At 37.6% G+C, this 23,053-nt stretch overlaps 1 protein-coding gene and 1 pseudogene across 3 annotated transcripts in view; one reads left to right on the top strand and one right to left on the bottom strand.

Moving 5' to 3' along the window:
• Nucleotides 1-22,166, bottom strand: part of PDS5A (PDS5 cohesin associated factor A) — a 111,110-nt gene extending 88,944 nt beyond the window's left edge. For 2 of the 3 annotated variants that reach the window (XM_019751955.3, XM_088790083.1), the window contains exons 1-2: nt 21,736-22,166; nt 20,693-20,873 (exon numbers count right to left, since the gene is read on the bottom strand). In XM_019751955.3, coding sequence (XP_019607514.1) covers nt 20,693-20,833 — 141 coding nt within the window. In that variant the 5' untranslated portion in view covers nt 20,834-20,873; nt 21,736-22,166. Of the gene's footprint in view, nt 1-20,692; nt 20,874-21,518; nt 21,659-21,735 lie in introns of those variants that run through there. The other variant, XM_019751956.3, reaches the window with a different exon arrangement.
• Nucleotides 14,999-16,363, top strand: LOC141568509 (eukaryotic translation initiation factor 2 subunit 3 pseudogene; annotated as a pseudogene).
• Nucleotides 22,167-23,053: the final 887 nt, after the last annotated feature.

The raw sequence follows: 23,053 nt of genomic DNA, 5'->3' as shown, positions 1-23,053 counted from the left end.
AACTGCTTCAGAAAGTGGCAAGAATTCTGGGATAAGTGTGTTGGAAACGAGGGGGAGTATTCTAAGGGGTTTTAATGGCAATGTGTCTTTTACTGTAATAAATTTTTTAAATTTACTGTATCGTTTGATAACTCCTCATATATATATATATATATATATATATATATATATATATATATATATATGCATGTGTATATATACATATGTATATTATATGCAAATATAAGATGTTATATTAATTTCAACTCTCTACTCTAATCAAACTGGGTTTACTCATTATCTTCCAAAGACATCCTGAGCATCTTTATAGCTTTGCACAGAAAAAAAGAGCTAATAGGGAGAGCTCAACACTTGCTGAGGAAATATGTGAGTATGTCCTAGAATTGCTTCTACCCCTCACTACATTTTTCACCTCAAACATACTTACTTAAATCTTACCTTCCCTTAAAGTTTCTGTCCAAATTCTACTTCCTCTTCTTAAAGCTCTACTTGACCACCCTAGTCTGAAAGGATCACTGACTACTTTGAACTGAAAACGTTGTACCAATTACAAAGCAATTATCTTAGCGTCTCCTTGCTGTGGTTATTAGTATATAAATCATCTGTTCTCAAGAAGATTGTGATCTCCTAAAGACTAGGGGCCATGTTTTACATATTCTACATTTGTCTTATAAAGATATAAGGGCATAATATTTTCTGAAGAAATGAAATGTAATAACTTACTTTTTGAAATGCTCTATAGAGTTCTGTGATTAACCAAATCTCAGAACAGAAATCTCTCTGAAATTCTGATTTATCAATAGCTATGCAATAAATATACATTTCAAGACTAAGTGCTAACATTAAGATAAAACAAAAAATTAAAAATAAAATTACCGTATGATACAGCAATTCTTTTTGGTATTTATCTGAAAATGAAAACACTAACTCAAAAAGGTGTACTCCCATGTTCATTGTAGCATTATTTACAATAGCCAAGATAGGGAAAGGAAACAACCTAACTGTTCACTGATAGATGAATGGATAAAGAAATTGTGGTATATATGTATCTCACACACACACACACACACACACACACACACACACACACACACACACAGTGAATTATTATTCATCCACAAAAAATAATGAAATCTTGCCATTTGCAATAACATGGATAGACCTTGAGGGCCTTGTGCTAAATGAAATAAGCCAAACAGAGAAAGAGAAATACTGTACAATCTTTCTTATACGTGGAATCTTAAAACACACATAAACAGAAAAAAGAACCAAACTCATAGATACAGAGAATAGATTGCTAGTTTCCAGACACAGGGGGTGAGGGGTGAAAGAAATGGGTGAACTGTTGAAAAGTTAGATGTTACATTCAGTATCCTCTTCCTGAACTCAAAACCCAATCCTAAAGGCCCATTCTACCAGCCCCAAACCATTTAATAAGCATATGTTACAAAACTACACTTTTAATGATTCCTGAAAGTTTGTAAATTAGAGAAAATGTTCTCACTTGCATTGAGGCTTCAGAGGTTTTGACTTTGGATTTTGACACAACCTTAGATGTTCTCTAACTTGGGTAGCAGTGAAGTAAAAGGATAAAATGAGTGAAGGCAACATGACACAAAGCAATTCATTATTCTACAGTTTGACCTTCATATAAAGAAAATTCTCAATTCAGCAAGCATATTTTTACACATTAAGTATTTGTAGCAGTACTAATATCTATCATTTATTGAGTTCTGGCTACGTTCCAGGCATATTTCAAGTAATTTAAATGTACCATTAACTCATCTAATACAATGATTCCTTTTGGGAGGATTATTAACATCCCTATTTAACAGATGAGGAAACTGAGTCTAAGTAGCTTGTTCACAGGCATAAAAATTCAAATCCAGGCAGGCAGTGTGACAATTATTCTTACTTCTTACTATTCTTCTCCTATATATTTATGTAGTATATATGTAGTATAGTAGGATGAGTAGTAATCCAAAATGACTAGTGAAAAATAAAAGAATATATATAGAGACTATACTACGTTACAGTGCTATAACTACTAAGTGGTCATGTTCACAGGCCAAATAAAAAAACAAAACCTACCTTTCTCACAATGGCAGCTTAACAGGTACCTTTAATATATTAAGTTTTCTAGCTTTCCTTTTCCTTGATAAAATGATTCCAACTCTTAAAATGATCAATCATTTTGAGTATAAGGTCTTTTTCTCAAAAATGCAATGAAAAGCAGCTGGCTTTTTTAAAGGTTAAATGAATTAAGATTTGGAAGAAAGAAAGAAAGAAAGAAAAAATGGAGTTCAAGTATACAACTGTATATACGTGGGGAAAAAACCAGATGGAATTAATTATGGTACAAGCAGTGAGAACCAGAGAATAAGCAATAATAAGTACAGGGAAATTCCCTAGGGGCAAGATGAAACGGGGATGGTGGGAAAGAGTAGACAAAGGCAAAGCAGAACTGGGCAAAGGCTCCCTAAATCAGTTGCCAGAAAATATTTCTGCCCAGAAAAACTTGAAGACTGCTAGGGAAAGGGAAAACCAAAAGTTGATTCTTTGAAAAGATCAACAAAATGAACCAATCTTTAGCTAGACTGACCATGAAAGAGAGAAAGAACTCAAATTACTAGATTCAGAAATGAAAGGGGGACGTTACTACTGACCTTACTAAAATAAAAAGGATTACAAAGGAAAACTACACACAAAGAAAAGCCCAGGCCCAGATTTAATTTAGCTTTACTGCTGAATTCTACTGAACAGTTCAAGAGTACCAATTTCCTCCAAACTCTTCCAAAAAATAAAAAATGGTGAAACACTTCCAATTCATTTTATGATATCAGTATTAACTTGATTCCAAAACTAGACTAAGATATGACAAGAAAACTATGGACCAACATCTCTTATGTATATGGATGCAAAAATGTTCAACAAAATACTAACAAACCAAATCCAGTAACATATAAAAAGAATTATACACTATGACGAAGGGGGAATTTATGCCAGGAATGCAAGGTTGGTTTAACATTCAAAACTCAATTAATGTAATACATATCAATATAAAAAGCAAAAATCACATGATCTTAATAGATGCAGAAAAAGCATTTCACAAAATCCAATATCCTTGGATGATAAAAATACTCAAAAAACTAGGAATACAAGAGAAATTCCTCAATATGATAAAGGGCATTTATGCAAAATCCACAGCCAACATACTTAATAGTGGAAAGTTGGATGCTTTTCCACTGAGATTAGGGACAAAACAAGGATATCTGCTTTCATCACTTCTATTTAATGTTATACTGAAGGTTCTAGCCAGGGCAGTTGAGCATATAAAGACATAAAAGGCATCCAGATTAGAAAAGAAGTTATCTCTATTCACAGATTACATGATCTTGCATATACAAACTTCTCCTAAGGAATTCATTAAAACCGATTAGAATTAATAAATAAGTTTAGCAAAGTTGTGGGATACAAGATCAATATACAAAATTCAATCAAATTTCTAAATACTTGGAATGAACAATCTGAAAATGAAATTAAGAAAATTCCATTTACAATAGCATAAATAAGGAATAAATTTAACAAAATAAGTACAAAATTTATACTCTGAAAACTACAAAACACTGTTGAAAAAAAATCAAAGATCTAAATAAATGGAGAAACACCCCATCTTCATAAACTGAAAGACAGCATTGTTAAGATGGTAATAGTCCCCAAATTGACATGCACATTCAATGCAATCCTCATCAGACTCCAAGCTGACTTCTTTGTAGAAATTGACATGCTGATTCTAAAATTCAAATGAAATAGCTGAAACAATCCTGAAAAAGAACAAAGTAGGAGGATTCACATTTCCTGATTTCGAAAACTTACTACAAAGCAACAGTAATCAAGACAGTGTATAAAATACTCATCAAAGAAAAACATTTTTTTTTAATCTACACAAGATGATGGATATTAACTAAACTTATTGTGGTAATCATTTCACACTATGTAAATCAAGTAATTATGTGGTACACCTCAAACTTATACAGTGCTGTATGTCAATTATATCTCAATAAAACCGAGGGGAAAAAAGACAGTGTGGAACTGGCACAAGGATAGACATTCAGATCAATGGAACAGAATTAAGAATACAGAAATAAACCCACACATCAACGGTCAGTTAATTTTCGAGAAGGGTATCAAAGCCATCCAGTGGGGAAAGAACAGCCTTTACAATAAATGGTGCTGGGACAACTGGACATCCACATGCAAAAAAATAAACTTGGACCCTTACCTCATATCATAAATAAAAATTAACAATTTTTGATCGATTTAAATTTTTGAACAGTTTGATCAAAAGAGACAGATCAAAGACCTAAATGTAAGAGCTAAAACTTAAAATTCTTCAAAGAAAACAGGCATAAATCTTTGTGACCTTAGTTTAGGCAATGGTTTCTTGCATATGACACCAAAATATAAGTGAAAAAATAAAAAATAAATTGGAATTCATGAAAATTAAAAACACCTGTACTTTAAAGGACATCATCAAGAAAATGAAGACAACCCAGAGAACAGGAGAAAGGTTTTGCAAATCATATACCTATCTGATGAGGAACTTGCATCCAGAATACATATGTAAACATCTTTTTACAATTCAATAATATAAGGATAACCCAATTTAAAAATGGGCAGTGGATCTTCTTCAAAGAAGATACTTCTTCAAAGAAGATATACAAATGGCTAATAAGCACATGAAAAAATTATTGACATTATTAGTTACCAGGAAAATGCAAATCAAAACTACAATGAATGAGATACTACTTTACATCCACTAGGTTGGCTAGAATCAAAAAGTCTCACAATTACAACTGTTGTTGAGGATGTGGAGAAATTAGAATCTTCACTCACGACTGGTGAGACTATAAAATGGTGCACACACTTTGGAAAAGTTTTTCAGTTCCTCAACTGAAACAGTTACCATATGACCCAACAATTCCACTCTTATATGCAAAAGAAGTAAAAATGGAAGTCTACAGAAAAACCTGTACACAAATGATTACAGCAGCATTATTCCTAACAGCTAAAAAGTGAAATCAATCAAATGTCCATCAACAACTGACGAATGGATAAACAAAATATGATAACCCATACAATGGAATATTATTTGGCCATAAAAAAAGGAATGAAGTACTGATGCTACAAAACAGAACAATCCTGAAAACATTATGCTAAATTAAAGAAACCAGTCCTGAAAGACCACATTACATGATTCTAAATAATGAAATGTCTGGATCAGGGAAATGTACAGTGACAGTGCTTAGGGCTGGAGGGGCATATAGGAGTGACAGCTAAAGGGTACAGGGTTTCTTTATGAGGTGATGAAATTGCTCTATAATTGACTGTGGTGATGGCTGCATATATCTGTGACTATACTAAAACCAATGACTATACACTTTAAATGGGTGAATTACATGGTATGTGAATTATATCTCAATAAAGTTGTTTAAAAAGAAACATATGTTAATCCCCATATCTTTACAAAACAACATTCTTTTAAATGTTAAGGGCTCTTCAAGGTAAAGAAAAGGGTTTAATTGACAAAACTGTGATTCATAAGCCACTTTCCAATATCAGGAAAGAAAGTAACTCAAAGGGAAGACACATAGTTGTCCTAGATTTAATAAGCCAAATAAACTGACCATGGCCTTTTCTATATAACAACTGGGGATTGACCTCTATAAGCATATATTACTCTTTCAACAAGTTCTAGGCAAACAAAATGGGAAGCAGCGGGTAAAGAGTCACCTAGAGAAACTAAGGGACTCTGCAAAGGCTCGAAGACAGGAAAATCTTCTGCAAGGTAGAGAGCATTCCTTTTATAAAGTGAAAAAGGCCCAGGGAATTATCAAACAGATTTGTTAAGACCACAAAACTATAAAGGCTAGAGGATGAAAACAAAAAACATTAGCTTGTAGTATATAACCCTTAAGTATGAATGTGGGGGAGGGAGAAAGAGAGAGAATAAATATACCTATTTTCAATAGAAGATAAAAAAGTTTACTTCAGAGAAAATATTTTACATAGGTTACATTGTTGCTAAGTAGAGGATCCAAGATTCAGACATAAATCATCAGATTCTCAATACAGAATTCCCAGACTAAGAATTTAGATGTACAGTTCACTCTGTCTCAAAGACCCAATTAATATCCTGGCATCACAGTTCCTTCTTCAGAGTGACCAGCCCCAGCTGAAGTACTGAGTGAAGGCGAAAGAAACAGAATAGGTTGTGGAGGAAGGAAGTTAATTAAGGCCCTACGACCAGTACAAAATGAGGGCTGTAAGCAGCTATGTATGCAATTCTCTTGTCCCTGCTTGTTAACATCTGTGTGCTGGTGTATTAACTAATTTATTTTTTCTTTCCTCCTATTATTTTCAATAAGGATTGTCAGTAGTGACTTCTAACTTATGTATTTAGGGACTGGCAATCTTTTTCTGTAAAGGACAAGAAAGTAAATGTTTTAGGTTGCCTGTGCAGGCCATCAGCTCTCTGTAATAACTACTTAACTATATCTACCAAAAGCACATACATTGTTCATAGAAGTGTTATTCATAAAAGCAAAAAACTGTTAATCCAATTATCTATCAATAATAGTATGGATAAAGTTTGGTATATTCATACAATGAAAAAGAATTACTGCAACCCATAAGAATATGGATAAATCTCAGGCATAATATTTAGCAAAATGGCCAGACATAAAAGAGTATATACTGCCTGATTCGATTTATATGAATCATGGTGGCAAAACTAATGTATGCTGATAGAGATCTATCTCTGGAGAGGAAACATAAGGCAGCCTGCTGGGGTGCCAGAAATATCCTACGTCATGATCTGGATAATGGCTATGTGTGTATATATATATATATAAAAATTAACAGAATGTTACACAAGGTTTATGCACTTTACTATATGTAAATTAAATATATATTTTAAAAAGAGGTAAAACACAGTTAATGCCACATAGATCATCTCCTACTCCCTGTGACTACATTTTTCAGGCTGTACCTATGGTTGAAAACGTCAGAAGAAAAAGTCAGTAAATTTTAAAATCAAACAATAGGAATTATCAAATTTGAGGAACACATAGACAAATGTTTGAAAAAAAGTTAGAGCCCCAGTGATCTGTGGGCAATACAAAAAAATCTAACGTTTCACCACTCAGCTAGATGAGGTGAGAGCCTATCCTCAAGATTTAAAATCTTCTGCATCTACCTAAAATGAGTAAACCTGACACTCAGCGTGGTACCACCTCAGCCAAACAAGAAAAGTCAAAATTAGGACTATCTAAGAGGACAATAAATCTAACTTTGATAGACAACATAAGCAATATATAAATAATAAACATTTGGGCTTTTCCATGCTAAAAAATATATAGGAAGGGGAGAGGGATGAATGAGCAGAAAGCACAGAAGATTTTTACAGCAGGGAAAACTCAGTATTTATTTGTAAAAACTCTAAGGTAAACTATGGACTTTGGGTGGTTATGACGTGTCAATGTAAGTTCAGGATTGGTAACAAATTTATCATGCTGGTAAGTGATACTGATAATGAGAAGGCCACGTATGTGTCGGGGTGGGTTTATGTATAAGAGAAATGTCTATACCTTTCCCTCAAATTTGTTGTGAAACAAACTGCTCTAAAAAAATTAATTCTGTAAAAAAAATTATGTTTTAAAAGATTACTTAATGACATGGGTATACTCATGCTATATTGCTCCAGGAAGCAGAACAATACATTTACAGTGTAATTAAAATTTCATTAAAAAATAGGAATATGGATGTGGGTGATGATGATGTGTTAATGTTGGACCCGATTGTAACTACTCTGGTGCTGTGCGTGATGTGTTGACCGGAGGAGGTGGGGCTACAGGGGAGAGGCAGGGAGTTGTTGGCAACTCTGTACTTTCCACTTAATTTTGCTGTGAACAGCTCTAAAACAGAGTCTAGTTTAAAAAAAAAAAAGGCATTAACAATTAAATAGACAAAAAAATATAGAAAAACATAAAGAAGAATTGAGGTAGCAGCAGTGTATAATCCAAAAAATCTGACAAAATATCAACGAAAAGATGAGAATTGGATATAGTAGACAAAATTACATAACATTACTCCAAGAGATCTAAAACCAATTTCATTTTATTACTGCCTGATGATTTTTACCTCTTTCTTCAAAGCTATTTAGGTATATGCTTTAAGAAGAAAACCATTTTCTAAACGTCTTCCAGAAACTAAGTAGCCTCCTTATACACCCTGAATCGATCCTTATGAATCTCAAGTTAAACACTTTTATTTAATGATTTTCTTTTTGCAGAAGAAGAATTCACCTCTACAATATCACAGTGGCTAGATGAAGGATATTTAATTCAACAAACATTTGAATTATAGGAAAATTACACATGGCCACTGAATTTAATTTTCAAGTATTAACAAAATAATTTGACATCAATTTATTAATGTTTACTTATTATAGAATTCCTACCATAGAAGTTCTAGGAAATTTTAGAAAAATACACACTGAACATATGTTGACAAAAATCCAAGTCATATTTTAATAATCTAGTACATAACATTCTAACCACGCTTTTAAGTTTTATTCATTGCAAAAAACACACTGAATACATGTGATAAAAATCCAATTCATAATAATCTAGTACATAAATTCTACTAACCATGCTTTTAAATTTTACTCATCTGCAGCCTTCACACCTAGTGTCTCATGACAAAACTCTAAGCAACTAACAGATTTATTCAGACAGTATCAATTAGAAATGGATTACTGTTCAATGGAATATGTTATCTGGTCTGGACAAAAAGATAAAAAGACTCCACAAACTGACCACAAAGAAAGGGTGGTATTCATGTGCTTAAGAAACTGCTTGGTCACTTAGCTTTGTTAATCATGCAAAACCACGATTAGACACATCACTCTTCAGCTCAAATGCCTGAGAGATTTTTTTAATTTTAAATTCCTTTCTTTGGTATTTAAGGACTTGAACAATTTCATAGGCGCTGTCCTTTTTTTCCCCTCCCAAACTACTCTCTTTTAAGATCCTCTAGCTTTAGCAAAACTGTTCTACTCATTTTCTTCTAACACACCAAGCCTGCTACTGCCTCTCAGTCTTTGTTCCTGCTAGTCACCTGTCTGGCATGTTTTACCACCCATTTGCCAACCAAAGTCCGAATCTTCAAATCTCAGTCCAACTGTCACCTCCATGAAACTTTTCTTGACCATCACAATTCTTAGTATCTCTTTATTCAAAGAAACAGATGCAATCCTAGCACATAATTGGCATTTAACTTATGATAAGTTATATGGTAACCTCAAATATTCATCACATAAATGGAAATCCATTACAGTGTTAGTCTAGTATAAATCCCTTTTCCTCCAATGGACTAATGTTATTAAAAATTGGCTTTATCAGCACCACTCACGTGCCCCTACTTTGGTTGTTTTAAATGTTTGATCTTAATAATTTTATAACATGAAAAACAACACATATTATGGCAGTTCCCAACTTTTAAAATATCACATAATATACAAAAGATATATATTGGTAATCTCCAAAGGCTGAGGGTCTCTATGTTTAGGCACACCTGTAACGATGTAGACGCATACCAATTGGGAGGCTCTGCTTTAATATAAAAGAGATCAAATGCCAACAGTAAGGGAAAGAAATTTAGTAAATTCCTTCGTTATGTTTGTGTTTGGCTTTCTATTGAAATTGTTATCTAGAAACGTCTTGATTTACTGTCTTCAGTAAATAAAAACTTGTTAGTTTTTTATATACTGTATAAACTCCACTCATCTTTGGGCTCACACTAGAATATAATGCCATTAATGAATTTTATTTCTCGAGTTAGTTGTTTAAGTTAAACACTTCTTTGGTTGAGGTTGTTGGCACGTGGAAGTATGTCCATGCTAATTCCCTGGTCAGAAAGACCAAAATGTGAATAAAAAAATGGCCATAACTACATGTCTATCAACAATTACTTTAAGTGTAAATGGATTAAATGCTCCAATCAAAACATAGGGTGGCTGAATGGATAAGAAAACAAGACCCTTACATATGCTGCTTTCAAGAGACTCACTTCAGATTGAAAGACACACAGACTGAAAGTAAAGGGATGGGAAAAAGATATTTCATGAAAATGGAGACAAAAAAAAAAAGCTGAAGTGCAATACTTACACAGACAAAAAACACTTTAAGGGGTGGATGGGTGGCTCAGTTGGTTATAGTGTGAGCTCTGGGCAACGGGGCTGCCAGTTCGAGTCCCACATGGGCCAGCGAGCTGCGCCCTCTGCAACTAGAATGAAGTCAATGAGCTGCTGCTCAGCTCCCAGGTGGCTCAGCTGGTTGGAGCAGGTCCTCTCAACCACAAAGTTGCCAGTTCGACTCCCGCAAGGGACAGCGGGCTGCGCCCTCTGCAACTAACAATGGCAATTGGACCTGGAGCTGAGCTGCGCCCTCCACAACTAAGACTGAAAGGACAACAACTTGACTTGGAAAAGTCTCGGAAGTACACAGTGTTCCCCAATAAAGTCCTGTTCCCCTTCCCCAATAAAATCTTAAAAAAAAAAAAAAAAAAAAGACTTTAAAACAAAGGCTGTGAGAAGAGACAAAGAAGCACCCAGTAATGCCATTTCCGGGTATTTATCCGAAGAAATCCAAAACACTGCCTCAAGGGGACGTGTGCAATCCGACGATATCTGACAAGTTCACAAACGCATCCTAGAAAAAGTGCTCCATACCTCATTACTGAATATCACTACAGTCACCTTCAAAGTACTCTCTTTGGGAAGCTATGCACTGATGGCTGCGCCAAAGCAATTCTGGAACTCTTTTTCTGGAATGGCAATCAGGGCTGTCATCGGATTACCCTTGATGCCCTGAATATCATCAAAATGTCTTCCTTTCAATATTTCCTTTATCTTCAGGTAAAGAAAGAAGTCATTGGGGGCCAGATCAGGTGAGTAGGGAGAGTGTTCCAATACAGTTATTTGTTTACTGGCTAAAAACTCCTCCACAGACAGTGCCGTGAGAGCTGGTGCATTGTTGTGATGCAAGAGCCATGAATTGTTGGTGAAAAGTTCAGGTCGTCTAACTTTTTCATGCAGCCTTCTCAGCACTTCCAAATAGTAAACCTGGTTAACTGTTTGTCCAGTTGGTACAAATTCATAATGAATAATCCCTCTGATATCAAAAAAGGTTAGCAACATCATTGCAACAAGTTTGCAAACTTAATTGTCCGACCTCGAATACACACACATACATATATTGTATGCACACACAGATTTAATACAAACAGAAACAAGTAACCAATTGTATATAAAATTTATAACAACCCCTCAGACAAAAGAATTCAAATTCATGTAACTAATAAACATAGTACTCTATATTACATTGATGGGACAGAAAGAACTGCAAAGAAATCTTTCAAGGGATACTGGCATAGTAGTTCTGAATTTTTTTGTATGTACAGTAGGGTAGTACAAATAAATAAATTTATCAAAGTTAAGGGATAACAGTGTTTATACTATAAGAGAAGAATGACACAAATATGGAATGGAGGAGGATAAAGGAAAACTGTGGTACTGGATGATTTTAATTGAAGGTAACAGAATGAACTAATGATGTAAAGTATACATGCATTATTTTCTAGCTCTATATACTGAAAGGGCCTGAAATCACATCCTAGTAACAAAGTGAACACAATGCCCATGCCCAGATCTTGGTTTATAAACACCACTCCCTACCAAAATGGAAACAGGGCTAGTTGGAGATAATAACCTATCCAAATCTGGGCAGGGAAGCACAAGGTGAACATCTTGTACCAGAAAACAAAGAAGTGCTCAAAGACTCATAGAGCAACATGTCAAAAAAAAACAAAGTTTCAAAAAGACACCCAAATGAGCATGCTCAACTGGGACAATCTGACTCTCAAAACGAATCAAGACAAGAATGGATTATAATGCAGTTATAAAGAATCCATGAGTAATTTTTAAAAATGGATGCAGGTTCTTTACAGAATGCCAGCTTGTATATAAAATTCCATGTAGAAGGAATGATAGAATTAAAAAGTCAACATTTGATAATCATTAGTGTGGATGATAAAGCAGTTAAGTAAGAATTGTTGAAAAACAAGTTAGTTTTACAAACCGTCATCTTACATATTACTTATTAATTGGAAAGGGGGAAGGTACCTTTACAATGGAGAGTGTTGGCCAACTGTGATCAAACTTAGCATAACCAATAGGACAAAATGACACTGTATGTCTCCTGATATAATTATAACGCAAAGGGAACTAACTACACAATACCACTTATGCAGCAGTATACGTGCCCAAAGAAGTTCAACCTGGATCTAAGCAAAAGGAAATGAGACAAAAACAGATTATAGAACTCCTATAAGACAAATGCTTCAAAAATGTCATGTCATGAACAACCTTCCCTGCCCCCCCCCAAAAAAATGGTGACATGATAAAAAGAGACATGATAAATGCATGTAATCCTACACTGGAACCCAACTTTTAAAAAATTCATTTTTAGGGCAACTGGGAGAATTTTATTATGGATAGTATAACAGGTATCTTTGTATCAATGTTAAATTTCTTGTGTGATACAATTATAATTGTGATACAGTAGGAAAATGTCATTATTTCAGGAATGCTAAAGCATTCGGAGATGGAATCTTATGTCTTCAAGTGACTCTCAAACAAAAAGGTATGTTATGTCTGCCGTGTGTGTGTGTGTGTGTGTGTGTGTGTGTGTGTAGAGACAAAAGCAAGCAAGAGTGAGAACTGTTTTATCTGAGCAAAAGGTATGGGTGTTAAAGGTAGTTTTTTCCACCTTTTCTAAAATGCTTCCAAAAGTCGAGATAGCAGGATAGAAAAATTTCATCATTATAATCAGCCAGTAATACTTTCCAGTAAAAATTCAAATATAAGAAAGAGTTCTGAGATCAAATCATGCCTCTCCCATAATTTTTCCATAACTAGCACATAAAAAAATTTCTACATATTTTTCTTAGTTTTTAAAATAAATTTTACAAATCTAGTAAATTAGCTGCAAATATACACTGTTGTTTTTGAGATTAAATGTTTTTCAAGTTTACAAGTATACCACAAAGCGTACACTTGGTATACTTTGACTTGGCATGAGAGCTCCTGTGGTAGGTGAAAGATGCTACAAATTGTTTCCAACTTCTTAACCATTGAGAAGTAGGGTCAATTTTTCTCCCCATGAATGTTGGCTGGGCTATGACTACTTTAACCAGTAGAGTAAGTTAGAAGTGACACTATCAATTCTGAACTAAGCCTTCATAAGTATTGGCAACTTCCTCATGTTGTCTTAGAGCCCTGAGTCCAACTACACTGTTGGAGAGACCATGTGAAGTAGCCTAAGACTACCACACACACAGGGAAGAGGGCCCAGCTGAGTCCAGTCTTTCAGCTGTTCCTACCAAGGCTCCAAGTGTTTGAGAAGCCAGTTGAACCTAGCTAGACCAGTCTAGTCACCAGTTGAATACCACTGAGTGAGCCCAGTAAGCAATGTGGAGCAGAATAATCAAGTCAAGCCCTGCTCGAATTCCTGATCCACAAAAACTATGAGATAATAAGGAAAGTTGCTCACAGCAGCCCAAATGTGGAAGCAAGCCAGGTATGAACGGATAAACAAAAGACATTACATACATACAATGGAATATCATCCAGCCTTAAAAAGAAAGTAAATTCTAACTCGCACTATAATACAGATGAACCTTAAAGACATTAGGCTAAGTGAAATAAGCCAGTCACAAAAGGACAAACATTGCACGATTCCACTTACAGAGTAGTAAAATTCATAGACAGAAAGTAGAATGGTGGTTGCCTGGGCTGGGGTAACTGGAGAATAATAATTGTTTAAAGGGTACAAAGTTTTAGGTGGGGAATATGAAAAGTTCTGGAGGTGTGGATGGTGGTGATGGTTACGCAACAATGTGAATGTACTTACTGGCACAGAATTAAACAATTAAAAATGATAAATGATTAAGATGGTAAAATTTTATGATATATATAATATATATATACATATATATTATATTATATGTATATATATATTATATATATATGTTACCACAAAAACAATTTGCTGTTTTAAACCACTGGATTTGGGGGACAGTTTGTTACAAAGCAACTGATAACCACAATAGTTCCTCTATGCAAATGGAAATCTAAAATAAGAACTGTGCTGCACTAAGTATTACTTTACAAGCACATACTGGTTATATTTTAGGACTTAATTTTAAAAAATCTTGCACCTCCACTTAATTTTTTAATTTCTTGGCAGAATCTTCTGCATTAATACAAATATTAAAATATACAAGCAAAATTTACTTGAAATTACACACTGAATTTCCCACAAAATTAGCATACTATGTGGCAATTGGGGATAAATAAAAATCATTTATGGAAGTGAAAATAATTAAGACCAAACTAAGTATTTCTGGGGTCCACCTGGAGGGAAGGAAAGGGAAAGAATTCATGGTCTTCCTGCCCCTAATCTATTTCTCCCTTCTCCTAACCTAGGTTTGATGAGAAAAGGGGGATGCCCTACCTTAAATCAAGCCCACCATATCCTAATTCCTACTAAACTACCAAACAGACCAGACTATAGAACGCAAAAGTAAGAATGTGGGGAAGAGGGAGAATGGTTGATACAAAGAGAAAGATTACAGAAAAACACACACACACACAAAACACACAGAAGTAAAACCTGGTGAGAGAAAATAGGGGACATTTTCAGAACAATAAAACTCTATTATTTCATCTTTTTTAATTCTTAGCACTAAGGTAGTAATTATTATGATTTGATTCTGAGACAGAATAAATATAGCAGATTTGGGTGTGGAGTTGTAGCAAGAGAACTTTCTGGGGCACTGAGCTCTGAGACCAGGTAATAATAAATGGACATAATAAATTTCACCCTGTCCATCCTTCCCTCTAAAAACCAACGCGGGGAGCCATGCTAGTGTGACTGTGAGGCAGCTGCATCTCTCTCACCAGGATCTCACCATCTTGGACGTTACCAGGTTGAATCCACTCTCACACAAAGTAATCAGCAGACAAACCACAAATAACATAGGTACAATTGGTCATGTCGCTCATGGAAAATCTAGTTGTAAAAAAGCTATTTCTGGAATTTATACTGTCAGGTTCAAAAATGAATTGGAAAGAAATATTCCAATCAAGCTTGGATACACTAATGCCAACGTTTATAAACTCGATGGTGCAAGTTGTCCTCGGCCAGAAAGTTACAGATCCTACGGAAGTAATATACCTGATGAGTTTCCTACAGACATCCCAGGGACCAAAGGGAACTTCAAATTAGTCAGACGTTTCCTTTGTTGACATTCCTGGCCACGATACTTTGATGGCTACTATATTGAACGGTGCAGCAGTGATGGATGCAGCTCGCCTGTTGATATCTGGTAATTAATCTTGTCCTCAACCTTAGACTTCTGAACACCTGGCTGCCATAGAAATTATGAAGTTGAAACATATTTTGATTCTACAAAATAAAATTGATTCGGTAAAAGAATGTCAGGCTAAATAAAGAACAGTATGAACAGATCCCTGCATTTGTGTAAGGTACAGTAGCAGAAGGAACTATTATTCAATTTCCGCACAGCTGAAATACAATATTGAAGTTGTCTGGGAGTATATCCTAAAGAAAATTCTAGTACCTCTAAGAGACTTTGCTTCAGAACCCCGATTTATTGTTATTAGGTCCTCTGATGTCAACAAACCTGGTTGATGGTTGATGACCTTAAAGGCTGGTGGCAGTATTTTAAAAGAAGTATTAAAGGTAGGCCGGAGATAGAAGTCAGACCTGATATTGTTTCCAAAGATAGTGGAAGAAAACTTATGTGTAAACCAATCTTTTCCAAAATTGTATCACTTTTTGCACAATAAAATGATTTTCAATATGCTGCTTCAGGGGGTCTTAGTGGAGATGGAACAAAAAATGATCCCACTATGTGCACAGGGAAAGAGACAAAAAAAGCAGCAAAGAATGAAGTGCTGCTGGTGAACACAGGATCCCTGTCGACAGAAAGAAGAGTTAGCGCAGTTAAGGTCGATTTGGGCAAAATAGACCTCACTAATCTTGTGGGTGCAGAAGTAGGAGAAAAAATTTCCCGTAGTCAAAGAGTTGAAAAACACTGGCTTTTAATTGGGTCAGATAAGAAGAGTAACCACGAAGCCAACAGAAGATGACTGAAGAATATCAGTTAAAAAATACATTTGGATGAAGTCAGGTTTCTTTTAACAACCTAGGGGTGTAATTTCAAAGCAATACTGGGGAATACATTTCACAGCTCATTACCTTAGAAGCTGTAAGGTTATTATCATTTTTTCGTGAAGAAAATTTAATCTCTACTACTAGAATAAATAATACGATCTACAATAAATGTCAAAATTGGCATATTGATGGATTTAATCCACATTTAGCAGAAAAGGAACATTGCTAAACAGTGTCAAATGTGTACATCAATTCAAGTTTAAAATGAAACTGCTGTTACAACCAGTCTTTGCCATATATCACTGGACCTATTTGAAATAAAGTTTTTATTTTTCAAAAATTAATATAAAATAAAAACCAAGGCTTATCAAGGTCTTCCCATCTCCAAAATAGCACTAAAGGAAGGAACAAAAATGTGTGTGGCACATAGCTCTGTAGTAATACACAATCTGGGAAAGACTGCGTATTCACAAACTGCAGGCAGAATCATTTCATGGAATTTTGTATGAACTGTTTATATATGTATTTTCAATGTGTTATAAAACTTATCAGACATGACGTCTGCATTAGTTTCAGAACCCGTAACTATACAGGAGGAAGGCTATTTGTGAACTATAGAATTTGTGTTTTTTTTTTGGGGGGGGGAAGGGAACAGGACTTTGTTGGGAACAGTGTGTACTTCCAGGACTTTTTCCAAGTCAAGTTGTTGTCCTTTCAATCTTAGTTGTGGAGGGCGCAGCTCAGCTCCAGGTCCAGTTGCCATTGTTAGTTGCAGGGGGTGCAGCCCACCATCCCTTTCAGGAGTTGAACCAGCAACCTTGTGGTTGAGAGCCCACACTCCAACTAACTGAGCCATCAGGCACTGGCCCACATGGGAATCGAACCAGCAGCCTTTGGCATTAGGAGCATGGAGCTCCAACCCCCTGAGCCACTGGGCCAGCCCCTTAACTATAGATCTTGACGCTTAATGTAACATTGGTAAACTGTCTACTGTCTTTCCAAACAGCTAACTGACTTCTGTATGTCTCTTAATATTTCTGTCAATTAATATATAATTGTAATTTATGTAAGTAAGAAAACTGTTAATAACAATTTTCAGCTTTCTATGACTAGGGTTGGTCACAACCTCTGCAGACCCAGTTTTTTCACCTGGAAAATTAGAACAAAACCAAATAACTTCTAAACTACCTTTTAGTTCTAAAATTCTAAATATGTATGCTATCATCACTGGTATTCAATCTCAGGTAAGGTACTTAGTTGCAATTCAAAATATTTTCAAATTATCCTTCATTTTCAAAAATAAAAATATTTCTCTAATTCAATATTAATACAAAATATTCATTTGTTCCTTCAACTAATATTTGTTGAGTACCTAATTATGTGTCAGGCATTAAACTTGGCCCTGGGAAGATACAAAAGTAAATAAACAATGACATGGTATCCACATTCAGGAAGCTTACAGAGAAGTTGGGGAGACAAACTAAACATATGCATAAGTTTAATATCACAACTATAATAAGTGATATGAAAGAATTAAAAGAGTACATAAGGGAAAATCTAAGAGACTTCCCTTAAGAAGAACAAATGAATGACAAATGAACAGAGAGGAATGGTACATACTGGCTACATAATATGGAAATCTGTCAAGGCAGAAATAAACATGGCATGTTCAAGAAACTGACAGAAGACCAGTGTGATTGGACATAAAAATATTTACAGTAGTTTCTTAGAAACAGAAATTAAAACCTCTAATATGAAAGTTTATCTTAGCTCTTCAAAGATATACTCTAAGAATTATTTTCAAGGAAGTTTCAAAGCATCAAGGAAGCTTCAAAGCATCATGAGTTTCTCTCTAATGTTAAAAACAAAACAAAACAAAACAAAACCCCAAAAAACGCTGTCCTGTATCTCCTCCCTGCAAAAGACCAAAGTAACCCTCATTGATTTGCTTCTCTTTTCATTTTACTGTTTTCAACTGCATAATAAAAATCACAACTGCTTAGTTCTACTTTGATTCCTTAGAAGAAGGCTTTAAGAATAAAAATAAATATGATGCTATTGCCCTGGCTCTGCCACTAACCTGCCCTATGACTGATCTTGGTAAATGTTCATTGGCAACTTTGGGCCTCACCTTTATCATCTATCAAATAAGGAGTTTCAGAATGTCTTTTAAGATCCTTCTAACTCTAAAATTATGGTTCTATTCTAAAAATGCTTGTTCCATTCTTTAAACTGATGGGAATTAGACCAAATACCTCTGAATTCCATTAATCAAGATTTTACTTGCCTTTAAACCCTCTTTGTATTTATACAACTGTTGAACATTGTTGCCATGTTATAATAAACTACTAAATGTATAAAATTTGCCCAGAACTACGGGTCGAATAAACACAAATTATCAAAAATACAGTTAAAATTGCTTAAAAATCTACACTTCAACGGTGACAGTAATACTTTAACAGGGACCCCTAAAAAATCAAAGTAGTACTAAGTCAAAATAGACTTAGAAAGGCAGGAAGGAGGAAGGCAAAATCTTAAGAATTCTTGAGAATAGCAAAATTTTAACAGCAGGACATTTAAATTGGTTAATATATATGACAATGTCAACTTACAAAAGAATTCATAACAAATGGATATTCTAACCCAATGCTCATTCTAGACTTGGTTCTATGTCCATTTATGATTGACAGCATTTCTGATATTTAATTTACTTTCAAGTGGAAAATGTATATATAGTTGTAACTTTTTTTAAACCAGCTTATCCATCACTAGAATTCAAGGTTTCAATATCTTTAATATGGTAACAATAAAAAAGATCCATAAATTTTTTACTTAACAGCTTTTAATTTCATAATTTTTCAGCATCTCAAAACACTCAATATAACATTAAGAAGCATCAATTAAGCACCTCACTTCATGTAAAATCTTTAGTACCAAGATTTTAATGAAAGGTTTGTCCTATTCCTTCCAAAGAGGCAATAAATAAATAGATCTTAAACTAAACTACAAGAATATTTTAAATATTCACAAGCACTCACGACACTGTGAACATTTACTAGGCACACTATACTAAGCTCCAAGAGCAAAGGGGCAACATCATTCCCTAAAAATACATTTTCACCAAGTTGCTCAAGGTAGAAACACTGTCAACAATGTTTCTTCCTTCACCTCCCACCAAGTCTGATTCTAACTTTGAATTGTCTCTTAGATCATCCTCTATCTCTTTATTCCCACAATCATAGACCTACATCAAGATTTCAGCATCTTTCCTCTAGACTATTATTAACAGTTCCTAGCTGGACTCCCTCCTTCCAGCCTTTCCCTGCTCCAACCTAACTCCAACTGTGACAACCAAATGTCTTCAGCACTGGCAAATATCCTTTGGGAGTCAAAGATGCCCCAGTTGAGGAGCACTGTATCAAGTTAATCCTTAACAAGAATGCATTTATTTTTTATTTTTTTAAACTTTTATTTTAAGTGGGTTTTTCCAGGACCCATCAGCTCCAAGTCAAGTAGTTGTTTCAATCTAGTTGTGAAGGGCACAGCTCACAGTGGCCCGTGTGGGTATCGAACCTGCAACCTTGGTAAAAGCACGTACTCTAACCAACTGAGCTAACCAGCTGCACCCAAGAATGCATTTATTTTTTTTAAGGCTGTGGCCACAATCTATGTCCATGCAACAGAAAGCAAAAAATTGACCAACATAACACTGAAATTTACAACCTTGACCTAATAAACTAAATAAGTTGACTCCTTATAAAAAGAGCCGTCATACTCTCTTTTAAAACCGTTTGGAACATATGGACCTAAAACATCATCTTATTTTAAGCGTGAAATTTGAAGTCAGTACCTTCTGTCAAAGTCTAACCATACTATAGACACATTTAAGTTTCTGGACATTAGAAAATTGTGACAATTTAAAGACTACCTTTTGTGCTTAAATCAAGTCTCCTCAGATGATGAAAACAGGACTTCCTAGGCAAATTATTACCTACATTTAAGGTTGCAAACTACTTTGAACATAAATATTTTCATAAATATTTCTACAAAAATTTTTTAAAAGCTGAATTCTGCTTGAAAAACAGTAAGATTAACACACACACACACACACACACACACACACACCCCCTTCTAATTTCCCATAATGGTTATGTCCCCACAGAACTTATTATTCAAAGATACAGCCAAGCCAGAACAATACTTTTCAGAGAGGGTAAAAGAGAAGGCGATAAAATATCTAAAAAAAAAAAAAAAAAAAGGCCTGGTAGGTGAAATTCTAAAGGCCAGGCCTCATAGTGGAGTAATACCACAGGAGACAGCACCTCCTACCACACCCGTCTGAAGTGTGGACATTCTGTCCAGACGCTTACCTTCAGCCGTTTGATCATTTCGTCGGTGGTGATCTTGTCGGTGATCTCCTTTACCCCCGGAGGGTAAGCAATCTTCCCGTCTGCACTCACGACGCCACAGAGGGCAGTTGCAGGCTTGGGCTGCGCGGTGGAGAAGTCCATCCTGGGGGACAACTTTTCTTTCACAGTCCTCTACCGGCCTCTATCGGTCAGAAAACAAAAGTTCAGCGGGAAAGGGGCGACTTTGTAACCTCTTTTTTCATTTCAAAAAATCTCTAATCTGCAAAGGGCCCTTTCTCCCGGAAGGCCGGGGATTCGGCGGCGGCCCCGCCACCCGCACCTTCCCGGGGTATGGAGCCTAGCGGCTTCCCTACACACGCGGGCCCGGCTAGCCCCGGGCCCATGGGGCTCTCTGGCACCAGGCGCTGCGGCCGCGGGAAGCGCAGAGCAGCGCCAGGAGTTGCCCATTCCGCCTTTCACAATGAAATCCACCCCCAAGCACCGAGGTCCGAAGTTTGGCGGCCTGGGGAGTCCGGCGAGACCCACAAGCCCCCCGCTCCGTCAGAGAGAAGCCCCGAGTCTCCGCCGGGCCGGTCCCCTCGGGGAAAGGAGACACGAGGCCTATAGTGCTCGGCTTAGGCCGCAAAACTAGGGATCAGACCGGACCCACACGCACCCGCGGCTCCCGAGAACGAATGCCCTTGCCGGGCCGAGCTTCGGGACCCCGGGCGCCCCCGCCACGCTCCCGCCCCTCCCCTGTCCCGCTCCCCCACCCCTACGGGAGGGGAAAACAAGCCACCCTCCTCCCCAAACCCCACGCCAGGAAGCGGCTGACGCGGCTCCGCACTTCACATTTTGTTCCTTCAACTTCGGCTAAGGGACCCCAGCGGCTTCTCTCGCCCCCGGCGACTCGGTGCCGTCCCGCGCCGCCGAGGCCTTACCGGCACCTCCGGGCAGCCCCGCCGAGCTTCGGTCCCGCGCCCCCCCGCCTCCGATCTCCCCTTCCGTCCCCTCCCTCCACCAGCCGAGGGCGGGAGCCGAGCTGCCGCCGCCACCGCCTTTACCTCCTCCTCCTCATGCGGACAGAAGGTGCATCGAACGCCCGGGCCTCTGTCAGGTGGTTGCGCCGCCGCCCCTCGTCGGGCTGCACACAAAGCGGCTCCGCCGGTCCCGCCGCCGCCGCCGCCGCCCGCCCCGGAGCGGCGCTGGGGCTGGCGGTGCCGAGGAGGAGCAGCCGCCGCGGGGGGAGACGCGGGGCTAGTGTGTGCTGGGCGGGGAGACACTGCCGCTCTCCGTCTGGCTGAGGAAGAGCAGCCTCGGCGGAGGCTCCTCCGGGAGCGTGTGCGCTCGAGTCCCCCCGGGTCCCCGCGGCCCGCCTCCTCGCACCTCGCGCCGGCCGGGTCCGCCGACCCGGACCCGGACGCCCCTAGCAGCGGCGCGCGCCCCGCCGTCCGTGCCCCAGGGAGCCGACGCCTCGCGTACCCACCGGCCGGTCACGCGAGCGGTGCGAGAGCACGCGAGAGCAGGGCGCGCGCCTCGCTCCCGCCCCTTCCTCCGCCGGCCGTGCCTCCGCCTCCCTCGGGCCCGAGGCTGCCGCGCGTGGGGCAGACAGCGCCGCCACCCGGTTGGCGCCAAGACCTGCCGCGCCGAGCGCTGCGGGGAGGACGAGACCCAAAAGGCGAGCAGAGGCGGCGGAAAGCGAACCCGGTCCCGGAGGCCCTGTGAGGGTACTCAGGATACTGTACCTTAAGCCGCGGAAATGAGTTCATGACTTTTGGGAGTTATCCTGAAGGACGTGGACGGAACTGGTTGAAAGATGGTTAATTACTCGATGAAAATGGACTGATTTCCTCCCTAGGGACAGAAGATCTGCAGACGGAGGAAAAGTTTTGCGACATGGCACAACGTGGGCCGCTTATTCTTGTTCTTTCTGACAACCACCGGAGTTAGCCCTCTCCTCTTTAGATTTCTAGAATCAATATTTTGAAAGCTGCAAAATACAAAAATAGCAGAGTCGAGGGGTTCTCAAAGAATGGTCTGAAACGTAAGTTCCTGGGCTCCATCCACTCCCAAACCATGGGACCCAGAAATAAGAATATTTACAAATTAGCTAGATGGTTCTTGTGAATATGGAAGAACTCATTTTAAAAAGAAGTGTTTTAGATATACCGAAGAATAACTTTTTCTTTCATCTAGAGGAAAGCCCAATGTAGTGGGTTTGAGCAGTTTAATGTAAAAAGTTGAGCAAGTGAACCTCAGAAGCACATTGGTGCTTCAGAAGACGAACTTAAAAAAACACACCAAAAAACCCACAATAGTATGAAATAGCATTCAGCTCTTGAAACTGACTACTATCACAAGTTTAAAATGATATGCGATTAT

The sequence above is a fragment of the Rhinolophus sinicus genome, chromosome 1 (genome assembly GCF_057876585.1).
Source record: "Rhinolophus sinicus isolate RSI-liver-muscle chromosome 1, RSI-T2T, whole genome shotgun sequence".
NCBI classification, from domain to species: Eukaryota; Metazoa; Chordata; class Mammalia; order Chiroptera; family Rhinolophidae; genus Rhinolophus; species Rhinolophus sinicus.
This window is presented reverse-complemented; position numbering and strand designations above follow the sequence as displayed.